The sequence below is a fragment of the Rhinoraja longicauda genome, chromosome 39 (assembly GCF_053455715.1).
Source record: "Rhinoraja longicauda isolate Sanriku21f chromosome 39, sRhiLon1.1, whole genome shotgun sequence".
Classification (NCBI taxonomy): domain Eukaryota; kingdom Metazoa; phylum Chordata; class Chondrichthyes; order Rajiformes; family Arhynchobatidae; genus Rhinoraja; species Rhinoraja longicauda.
In genome coordinates, this window is record NC_135991.1 from 11,463,525 (window position 1) to 11,475,087 (window position 11,563).

The 11,563-nt window shown below is 50.5% G+C and overlaps 2 protein-coding genes across 2 annotated transcripts in view; one reads left to right on the forward strand and one right to left on the reverse strand.

Moving 5' to 3' along the window:
- The first annotated feature begins 2,848 nt into the window (after positions 1-2,848).
- On the forward strand, positions 2,849-9,729 carry LOC144611054 (zinc-binding protein A33-like). The gene is made up of 6 exons (XM_078430141.1): positions 2,849-3,259; positions 3,619-3,714; positions 3,804-4,037; positions 6,608-6,630; positions 6,712-6,830; positions 8,984-9,729. The coding sequence occupies exons 1-6, from the start codon at positions 2,849-2,851 to the stop codon at positions 9,514-9,516; spliced, it is 1,416 nt and encodes a 471-aa protein (XP_078286267.1). The 3' UTR covers positions 9,517-9,729.
- Positions 9,730-11,217: 1,488 nt separating this feature from the next.
- The window catches only part of LOC144611259 (uncharacterized), a 51,250-nt gene continuing 50,904 nt past the window's right edge, over positions 11,218-11,563 (reverse strand). The window contains exon 6 of the mRNA XM_078430299.1: positions 11,218-11,299. The gene's annotated coding sequence lies outside the window, so the exon portion shown is untranslated. The remainder of the gene's footprint in view (positions 11,300-11,563) is intronic.

Below are 11,563 nucleotides of genomic sequence, written 5' to 3' on the forward strand. Positions count from 1 at the left end.
GTACTTTCAGGAGCCCGCTTTTCTCCTTGGCGAAGAGGCTTTTGACAAACGTATATGGATCTCTGTAAAAGCCTGTCCTCGCCCGTTCTTTCTTCTTGTGTGGCTTTCTCAGGCATTCTGCTCTTCGCAGGATTGCCAGGCGCTGCTTTACTTCTGCCTGCAGTGCCTCGAATCCTTCCCTTTCTGCCTCTGTGGCCTCCCTCCATTGTTTTCTCAGCTGCCTCCTTTCCTTCACCAGTCTTTTAATCTCCTGCTGCCTCCTGGAATTGTACTGGAGTGATAGTTCCTTCTGCGTCCTCTGTTTCTTGACCTTCCCCCAAATCTCTCCGCCCCATAGTTGTATACGATGTCTCCCATCTTCTCCAGTTTTCTTTCTACACATCCCTTCAATCCTTCCAGAAGATGGACGAGGTCAGTGTTAATGTTCTCCCACTCTTTCCTCTAGCAGGATTTAGGCCACAGGATTTGAGGCTTTTTCCCTTTCATCTTCCTCTCTACCGCTGACTGTGGCTGGTTGGGCTCTGGACTCGTGTCCGTTGGTGGGACTGTACTTGGTTGAGCTTCGCCTGGGGTGCTGATACCCTGTGGACTGTGGTGATTATCCTGCCACTGAACTTCACTCGACTGATTTGACGTACATCTTAGAAAGTAATGGTCAATGCTCTCTCAGGCACCTTTTCCTGCCCTGGTGGATCTTGAGACCCTTTTCTGATGTTATCTTTTCCCAGCCACAGATGCAGCTTCGTAGCTTGTGTCCTGCCGGAGCTGCTGCTCTGTCAATTGCTGTGCTGGTTGTCTGATTCATAGTCGATTCCGTTCCTAGCTCTGTTGCCGTGTGGTCTGTCGACGAGTCTTCTTGCGCCCGCTCTCGCAGACTCAAGGGGTATTCTTTGTCTTGACATTTTCGGAACAATATATGAGTGGAACCATGGGTGGAACCGATTATGAATGTAAATCGTCCCTAACGTGTGTATGATAGTGTTAATATGCAGGGATCGGTGGGCCGAAGGGCTTGTTTCCGCGCTGTATCTCTAAACTAAAACACCTCATATTCCGCCTGGGTACCTCAACACCCAACGGTATGAGGGTTGAATTCATAAAGTGTAATTTAATTAACAACGATTTCACTTCCTTTCTCACCCCCCCCCCATTTTCCTTATGCCCCACCGATGCGCCCCATTTCTCCCACTTTGCTGCTTAACAATCCCAAACCTGTCCCCTTCAACATAACCCTTTCCTCTGGCGTCACATTACGCGCACATTCACTGCTGATCTCACGAGCATTTTTTTGTAAACCTTCTTCACATTTCTGGACTTTGTCCACCTATCTGATAATCAACCCCCCCCCCCCCCCCCCCCAACCACCACCACCACCCCTCTTCACCTGTATCCAACTATCACTTGCATGTTTTTTTCCTGGGCACCACCTCCCTTCCAGCTGTGTTTTAACCCCTCCTCCAGTGTAAGGATCAAACAGACCATGTCAGCTAAACTGCTGTTTTCAGCCACATTTCGCAGCACAGCATTCCGATCCCTTCTGAAACAAGTCGATGGTTTCGAAGACGTTTCCAAACAGGGCGAAGATGTTCGAACATGTTTCCAAACACTTCAGGTTACGTCTGGGTTTGCTGAGCAAAACAATGCAATAGCTGGGCGGACCACCTGCGCCCCCCTGCCGCGAGTAGTGCAGAAACGGTGCGCCTAACGGGCTGACGATTGCCTCACGGTCTGAATGAACCATAAAGGACCGTGACGGGCGCCCTCCCAGAGCAGCAGAGAACCCCGGCCTCGGACCGTGTCGGATACGGTGCCAGGAGATCGACAACAGGTCACTACACGGCGGCGCACGTTGCTGTGTACTCGGGGTACGCCAGTGTGTACACGGATACATGGCTCTGTGTGCATTAATTGGTAGTGTAATAAAATACCTTGGCACATAAAACGATGTTGTCAGAATCCGGTGATCTATCAAACACAACACTTCCTTCTACAATCATTCTGGAGAGGGTCTTGACCTGAAACCTCGTCTACCAAAATTCCGCAGAGATGCTGCTTGGCCCGTGGAGTTACCACATCGCTTTGTGTCCATTTTCTGTAAAGCAGCTTCTGCGGTTCCTCGCGTTCCCCTGGTGATCAACGTCAGGCTGGTCTGCGTGTGGAGGGGTCTGGCTGACTCTGCTGCTCTCTGGTGCTGTAGTGGTTAACAGGGCGGACAGACGGAAACCGTTTCCATTGTGGAACCCGTCCACAATAAGGAACAGCTGGATCTTACATCAGAGCTGGGCCGCGCAGGGTTAATGTCAGGGACCTTCTGCATAGGGAGGCCAGTGGAAATCAAGACGACTTTCACCGAGAAGATGAATGTGTTGCACGCAGTAACAGAGTATTCTCTTTCCTGCTTTTTATGCAACCAAATCTCAGCGATTGTCGCGCGTCTGTCACCTCACAACACAACATTCTCTCCAGGTCTCCGATTTTATTGCAGACTTTATTTTACCAGCAGTCGCTCTCAGTTGATGTTTAACCACCGTTTCGCGCTCTACTTAGAGATAACTTAATACATCTCCCATTTCGTTTCTGCCCTTCCTTAAACTGCCCGTCGCTCGTCCGCCCGGTTCCTGCCACGTTCAGACTCGTTTAACGTGTTGCCAACCGCTTGCTGGTGTATAATCAGTGGCAGATTGCCAGAGGCGCTTCATCCTGAACACCCGCAAGAAAACAACATTATTCAGCACAGAATCAATTCCCTGCGCACTGCAGGGCGTGTCTTTGACACCTGCGGTTCTGTGCGGGTCCGCCGCTCCCTAAAGGCGGAGGCATTTTGAACGAGGAAGTGCTCGGAATTAAAATGGCGTCGCAACACCAGATCCAGAGTTTAACTGAAGATGCGATTTGTCCCATTTGCATGGATTTCTTCTGCGATCCGGTTATACTGGAGTGCGGGCACAACTTCTGCCGCTCCTGTATCACACAGAATTGGGACAGGGAGGGGAGAAACTCCTGCCCGGAATGTAGAGAGGATATTGCAGACCGCGCCCTCAAAGTAAATCGGGCCTTGGCGAGTATCACTGAGACAGCTCGAGCACTGAGCCTGAACACGGGAAGGAAGGAAAGGAAACTTCACTGCGAGGAATGTCAGGAAGAACTGAAGCTGTTTTGTGAAACCGACAAAAAACTGGTCTGCCTGATCTGCCGAGACGCGCGGGAACACAAGTCTCATAGTTTCATGCCGATTCAGGAAGCTGTTGAAAGCTACAAGGTAAAAGCGAACAGAATTTAATTAGCTAATGTTATTTCCCCTCTGCCTTTTGCGGACCGCGCTCCCTCGGCGACTGTTCGGTTCACCCAGCCTCCCACCCTTCCCCAGGTACTTGCCCCAGCCACCGCTGCAGATGAAACACCTGTCCCTGCACCTTCCCCCTCACGTCCATGCAGGGACCCCAGCAGTCCTTCCAGGTGAGACAGCCCGCGGCTCTCTGCTGATACGCTTCCCGACCCAATGAGTTCTCCAGCAGTTCGTGTCTTTTTGTAAACTTTCATGTGCAGTTCCGTGCCTGCAGTTTATTGGTTCAGTCTGGTCTAATTCTTTCACTGTCTGAATCTGAATCTCAATCCCAGGAGCAGATTATAACTTCCTTGGAGATTCTCACAAAAAATAAATCAGCGATGGAGGAAATGGAGCAGCAACAGAAAGAGAAGCTTTCTGGAGTCCGGGTAAGGTTTCCAGTTTCCATTCTCTGATCTTGTGCTATTGTCTTAGATTCCAGGCTCGATAATATTGACCTTCACCTTTCATTTGACAGGAACAGTCACATAACCTGTTGACCTACATCACATCGGTATTTGCTGAACTGCGCCAGATTCTCAACGAGAAAGAGCGGCTCTTTCTCAAGGATCTCCGGGAAGAAGGGGAGAGCGTTCTAAATCCAATGGAGAATAATCTACGAGCGATTCAAGAGGAGATAAACTATATTCAAAAGAAACTCTTAAAGCTGCAGGAGCGTATGAATCAAACGGACAGTTTAATTTTCCTGAAAGTAAGGGGTTACAAATTCAATTTGATTCAATGACAAAATAGTGGGTAACAGTTTCTCAATAATTCAGGGCTGATTGAAACAAACCAGTCGGTAGGGAAGACGAACACCTCATATTTTGAGCAGACTACAACCCATCGACATCTACATTGTATTAGAAACATAGAAAATAGGTGCAGGAGTAGGCCATTCGGCCCTTCGAGCCTGCACCGCCATTCAATATGATCATGGCTGATCATCCAGCTCAGTAGCCTGTACCTGCCTTCTCTCCATACCCACTGATCCCTTTAGCAAAAAGGGCCACATCTAAATCCCTCTTAAATATAGCAAATGAACTGGCCTCAGCTACCTTCTGTGGCAGAGAATTCCACATACTCACCACTCTCTGTGTGAAGAAATGTTTTCTCATCTCGGTCCTAAAAGACTTCCCCCTTATCCTTAAGCTGTGACCCCTGGTTCTGGACTCCCCCAACATCGGGAACAATCTTCCCGCATCTAGCCTCTCCAACCCCTTAAGAATTTTATATGTTTCTATAAGATCCCCCCTCAGTCTTCTAAATTCCAGCGAGTACAAGCCCAGTCTATCCAGTCTTTCCTCATATGAAAGTCCCGCCATCCCAGGGATCAATCTGGTGAATCTTCTCTGTATCTCCCTCTAAGGCAAGAACGTATTTCCTCAGGTTAGGAGACCAAAACTGCACACAATACTCCAGGTGCGGTCTCACCAAGGACCTGTACAACTGCAGCAGAACCTCCCTGCTCCTAAACTCAAATCCTCTTGCTATGAATGCCAACATACCATTCGCTTTCTTCACTGCCTGCTGCACCTGCATGCTTGCTTTCAATGACTGGTGCACCACGACACCCAGGTCACGTTGCATCTCCCCTTCTCCCAATCGGTCACCATTCAGGTAATACTCTGCTTTCCTGTTCTTTCCGCCAAAGTGGATAACCTCACATTTATCCACATTATATTGCATCTGCCATGCATTTGCCAACTCGCCTAATCTATCCAAGTCACTCTGCAGCCTCCTAGCACCCTCCTCGCAGCTAACACTGCCACCCAGCTTCGTGTCATCCGCAAACTTAGAGATGTTGCATTCAATTCCCTCGTCCAAATCATTAATATACACTGTAAATAACTGGGGTCCCAGCACTGAGCCTTGCGGTACCCCACTAGTCACTGCCTGCCATTCCGAAAAGGACCCGTTTATTCCTATTCTTTGCTTCCTGTTCGCTAACCAATTTTCTATCCACCTCAACACTGTACCCTCAATACCGTGTGCCTTAAGTTTGTACACCAATCTCCTATGTGGGACATTGTCGAAGGCCTTCTGAAAGTCCAGATATAACACATCGACTGGTTTTCCTTTATCCACTCTACTAGTTACATCCTCGAAAAATTCTATAAGATTCGTCAGACATGATTTGCCTTTGGTAAATCCATGCTGACTTTGTATTCTCCTGTTACAGGTAAACCTTATCCCCTTCAGGCCTCCCTGTTCCTTCAACTGTTCCCCACTTGTATTTCTTTTAATTCCCAATCCCCGTCACCACGTTGCTTCCCCTTTTCCAACCGCAGATCCGCCAACCCATCCTACTGGGAACCCAGCACATGATCTCCTGTTGATTTCCACCCCATCCCTTCCATTGCATTCCCCATTTATCTCCCTGACCAGATTCCAATTCAGTTAAAAAAATTCTCCTCTTCGCCAACAGTCGCAGGGATGTCCATCAGTCTGTCATATGTCCCTCCTCACACAAATTCACCTATCCCTTGCCATTTATTGTCCCAGTTCCTTCCTCTCCAATCTCTTTACCAGCTCTCTCCCATCTATTCCAGAAGATTGAAAGAGCCTCCTGTCCAGAAGCGTCATGTGTACATTTCCCTCCTCACAAGCTGGCTGGTCTGGTTATGATTCCACTCTATGCAGCACCTTCTGTCTCCAAATAAATGGTTTATTTGTTCTGGGGCCATATTACTGCCTCACTCACATTAGCACACCCCATTCGATCGCAGGGCGAGCTGCTTCTTTATCGGGAAAAGAAGTTGTACTTATCACATTGACCCAGTCATATTTTCCACGTTGTTCAAGCCAGGTCTTCTCTTAGACTTACATGAACATCTAGTCACAAGCTGGCAACATGATGTCTGTGGAGACAGGTTGGTAGACGCTATGCGTCCCCTCTTGCTGACCCACAGGGTGCAAGACGAATCAGGGGCGCTTGAAGTGGCAATGCAGGATCTTTGGCGAATAGGATAGAAGAAAATTCCAAGGCATGTTACACAGACATTAAACGCAAGAGGGTAACAGTGAAGAGAGGGTGACCCCTGTTGGACAAATGAGGTAATTCACGACTGGAACCAGAGGAGGTTGAATCGCCCCATCGGTCCAGTATTAAATATACCCTTTACATGAATTAATACATAATACTGCACTGATGGGGCGCTGCGCCAGCATTAAGTGCTGGGATCTGTCGGAAAATTGTTTCAATTTGACTGATATTCCTGCTCTCACGATGTGGACGCTCAGTGTAAATTAATTGATCTTTCTGATGTTTTTATATTTCAGGAGGAAACTCGTCAGAAGAGGAGGTGAGACTCTCTGCACTGTTTTGGAAAGTAACCCAGAAATTGTTGATGCGTTTCTTATAACCGGGTGTTTAATTCATGCAGGATAAGTGATGATATCAAGACGCTATCAGTAGCAGACGGTGCCCTGGACGTTGGAAAGTTCGATCACCCATTTTTGTTGAACACAGTGTTCCGCGAGGTGCTCGATGGAATTAAGAGAGGTAAAAAGATTTTTTTTGACCGTTAGTGTTCTTTAAGTATTAATTACTTGTACAGTGTATATTTAATACTGGACTGGGCTCTTCAACTGCCTCTGGTTCCACGCATGAATTACTTCCTTTGTCCAACAGGGGTCCCCCTCACTTCACGGGTCCTTTTGAGAATGGCAGGCAGTGACTAGTGGGGTGCCGCAAGGCTCGGTGCTGGGAGCCGTTATTTACAATATATATCAACGATTTACACGAAGGAATTAAATGTAACATATCCAAGTTTGCGGATGACACAAAGCAGGGTGGCAGTGTGAGCTGCGAGGAGGAAGCTACGAGGCTGCAGGGTGACTTGGATTGGTTGGGTGAGGGAGCAGGTGAATGGCAGATGCAGTATAATGTGGATAAATGTGAGGTTGACAGTTAGGCGTCAAGAACAATGTGGGAGATTATTATCTGAATGGTGTCAGATTGGCTGGAATTGGCTGGCACGGAAGGCCGAATGGCCTAATCCTGCACCTATTTTCTGTTTCTATATTTCTGTTTCACTGATACCCTCTTGCACTTAATGTCTATATAACATGCCTTGGAATTATCTTCAAATCCGATTCGCCATGTATTCTTCATTGTATGGGAAGGAACTACAGACGCTGGTTTGAACCGAAGATGGACAAAAAATGCTGGAATGACTCAGTTGGACAGGCAGCATCTCTGGAGAGAAGAGATGGGTGACGTTTCGGGTCGACACCCTCCTTCAGATTGAGAGTCAAGGGAGAGGGAAACGATATAGATGGAAGGATAAGATTTGAAAACGAGAGATCAGGTTGTCGATTAAGGAAAATGTAGAATAGATCATTGTTAGCTTGGCGTAGATGACAGCGAGGTATATAGTGCACAATTTAATCAGGACTGTCAGACTGGTCGGATAACTAGGATGGGGGAGGATGAGAGAGAGAGAGGGAGAGCAAGGGTTACTTGAAGTTTGGGAAGTCAATATTCATACCGCTGGAGATGTCAGTTCCCTGAACACAACCACAGTACAAACAACATATAGGCTGTTGGATGAACGTTGTTAATACAGTGAACACTCCGTCGTCGAGTTGTACGCGCCGCGGGAAGTCCAACCACAGAACATGTCTGGTGAAAGGAAATCGGTAAATTGTATTCTCTAACCGGTCTTGCTTGTTCCCGAAAAGCTCAGGAAGCAAGTTCTCCATTTCCAGATTATGCTCAAAGACCAAGCAGTCGCGTGTTTCCTGTAGTATGCTGGCATCTAAGTTATGTTCAGCGTGTTGTCCCTTCTGTTGGATGTTGGTGGAGTTGCGCGCGGTCCTGATGCCAATTTGCAGGAAGCGCAGTCCATCATTCCCGTTCCAGACTCTCCTCCCTGCTCTCCCGCAATCCCGAAACTTCTGCCATTGACTCCATTTATACCTCCCACTGCATCGGCAAGGCCAGCAGCATAATCAAGGATTAGTCGCACCCTGGCCACTCTCTCTTCTCCCCTCTCCCATCAGGCAAGAGGTACAGAAGTGTAAAAACGCACACCTCCAGATTCAGGGTCAGTTTCTCCCCAGCTGTTATCAGGGAACTGAATCATCCTACCACAACCAGAGAGCAGTGCTGAAATGCTATTTTCCACGTTGGTGAACCTCGGACGATCCTTGATCGCACCTTGCTGGCTTTACCCTGCACTAAACATTATTCTTACATCATGTATCTGTAAACATATTGATTGTAATCATGTATTGTCTTTCTACTGACTGGTTAGCACTCAACAAAATCTTGTCGCTGTACCTCGGTACATGCGACAATAAACTAAACTGCAACTCCTCTTCCTGCACATCCAGTCCCACACGGTCCCCTCCTTTCCTCGCCACGTCAGTTCGCTTCATGTTACCCGCCTAACACGGCTCCATATCCTCCATCGGAAGTCGTCTCCTCATCTGGATGTCCGCATCTTCTTCTCTCACCTCTGTACAAGTGCAAGTACGCCACTTTGGGAAAGGTTTCTCCTGCCCACCCGGCGTACCTGGGGTGTAACCCCGGGAAATCTCTCTGTTGCCCGCCCGCCCGTGCCCGAGGCCGAGCGGCCTCTCCCCCGGTCCAGGGGTCGCGCTGCCCGAGTCTCCCCCCGACCCCCGGGGACTCTCTGCTTCTCCCCCTAGTTTCCGTCACCCTGGATGTGGAAACAGCGCATCCGCAGCTCGAGGTGTCCGAGGATCGGAAGAGGGTGAGAGGGACCGGGACCCGGAGGAGTCTCCCTGACACCGGGAAGAGGTTTACAGGCAGTGCGTGTGTGCTGGGATCGGAGGGATTCACATCGGGGAGACATTACTGGGAGGTGGAGGTGGCGGGGTGTCGGGGCTGGAGTCTGGGAGTCGCCGCAGAGTCTGTGGGGAGGAAGGGACGGGTCACACTGACCCCTGAGACTGGAGTCTGGAGCATCTGGCGGGAGGGTGACCAGTTTGTTGCAGCCACCTCCCCTCCATCCCCTCTCCCCGCCCGTCCCATCCCCGGGAGGGTGGGAGTTTATCTCAGTTACAAGTCCGGGACAGTTTCATTTTACGACGCGGCCACCAAGTCCCATCTCCACACCTTCACTGGGAATAAATTCACGGAGAAACTTTATCCTTTCTTCTGGACTTGGGATGTAAACCAGTGGCTGATAATCTGTTCCGTTTCCGCTCCGGGTGTGTAAAAGGGTCGGGTCCCGGGACCGGTGTCAGGAGCGGGACTCAGGGGCTGTGGGGCAGAAACCCGGTGGACAACAGGTCGGCGCTGAACGGCTCCCATTTAATCCCCAAACTGCAACACGACCTCCCAACTTCCATCCTCAATACTCTGACTGATGAAGGCCAATGTGCCAAAAGCCTTTTTGACCGCCTTATCCACCTGCGACTCGGCCTTCAAGGAACCATGCCCCTGAATTCCTAGATCCCTCTACTCTACAACACTCCCCAGAGGACTACCGTTCATCGTGTGGGTCCTGCCCTTGTTCCACGTCACAAAATGCAACACCTCATTACAACATCGCAGGCTCCAGTCTGCGACCCGCTGGCGCGCACATCACCCGCTGTGGCTCCGCTCACGTTTGTAACTCTTCACCTTTAACTTGACGTTTAATAAAGTCTTTAAAAAATAACCCATGTTTGAGTTCTCTCCGCGTCTCCGCGTCACGGTACAGAGATCTCTTCAAACAGCAGACACAAGGATCTGTGGATACTGGTTTTACAAAAGGAAAAAGCCGCACAGAGTGCTGGAGTAACTCAGCGGGTCAGGCAGCATCTGTGGAGAACATGGATAGGTGACGTTTCACAGAGTGCCGGAGTAACTCAGTGGGTCAGGCAGCATCTGTGGAGAACATGGATAGGTGATTTTTGGCAGAGTGCTAGATAACTCAGTGGGTCAGGCAGCATCCGTGGAGAACATGGATAGATGACGTTTCACAGAGTGCCGGAGTAACTCAGCGGGTCACTCAGCATCTGTGGAGAACATGGATAGGTGACGTTTCACAGAGTGGTGGAGTAACTCAGTGGGCCAGGCAGCATCCGTGGTGAACATGGATAGGTGACGTTTCACAGAGTGGTGGAGTAACTCAGTGGGTCAGGCAGCATCTGTGGAGAACATAGTTATCCATGTTCTCCGGAGTTGGTGCCTGAGCCGCTGAGTTACTCCAGCAGTTTGTGTCCCTGTGTCTTTCGTTTATAGTATTTGGTTGTAGAGACACAGCACAGAAACAGGCCATTCGGCCCACCGTGTCCGTGCCGACCAGCGATCACCCTGTACAATAATTCTATCCTACGCACGAGGGACAATTTGCAATTTTACAGAAACAAATTAACCTACAAACCTGCAGGTTGGAAACCGGAGCACCCGGAGAAACCCCACTGGGTCACAGGTACATACTCCGTACTGACAGCACCCGTAGTCAGGATTGAACCTGGGCCGTTGCCACTGCGCCGACCCTGGTTTAGGTTTGGAGATACAACATGGAAACAGGCCCTTCGGCCCATCATGTCCACGTCGCCCATCGATCACCCGTTCACACACTCGTTCTATGACATCCCACACTCTCATCCTCCCCTAATAGGGGGGACATTTACAGAGGGCCGATTAATCCACACGTCTCTGGGGTGTGTATGTGGGGGGGGGGGGGGGTGGAGCACACGGAGAAACCCCACGCGGTCACGGGGAGAACGTACAAACTCTGTACAGACAGCACCCGAGGTCAGGATGGAACCCGGGTCTCTGGCGCTTTGAGGCAGCAGCTCTACCCGCTGCGCCGCCCCCGGTGTGGGGCAGCTGACCGCGACCGGGGGTCCTGGGTACAGGGCAGGGGGTGGGGGGGAGGAGGGGAGCTGCGGACGGGGTTACGTGTGGAAGCGGGTGAGGGCTGAGGGAGGGAGGGAGGGGGTGGGAGCCGCCATCTTCTGCTGCTTCTGCGCCTTCACTTTCTGCTCCACGCTCCTCCGCACCCGGTCCTGTGGGCAGAGCGGCCCGTTAGACGGCAACCCCAGACCCCCGGGGTAGGGGGAGACGGTGACCGCCCTCCCCTCACACCTCCCCCTTTGCCCACCCACTCCCTCACCCTCCCTCACCCACTCCCCCCTCCCACTCCCCCCTCCCACTCCCCCCTCCCAATCCCTCCCTCCCCCTCCTCCTCCCTCACTTTCTCCCCCCCCCACCCACCCACCCTCTCCCCTCCCCACTCCCTCTCCCCTCCCCCCCCTCCCCCTCCCTCACCC

What these genes read in the sequence shown, in the direction of transcription:
- LOC144611054 (XM_078430141.1), top strand. Translation starts at nt 2,849, where the DNA reads ATGGCGTCGCAACACCAGATCCAGAGTTTAACTGAAGATGCGATTTGT. An exon ending in AAGCTGTTGAAAGCTACAAG is followed by an intron (nt 3,260 to 3,618) that starts GTAAAAGCGAAC and finishes TCTCAATCCCAG; the next exon opens with GAGCAGATTATAACTTCCTT. An exon ending in ACAGTTTAATTTTCCTGAAA is followed by an intron (nt 4,038 to 6,607) that starts GTAAGGGGTTAC and finishes TTTATATTTCAG; the next exon opens with GAGGAAACTCGTCAGAAGAG.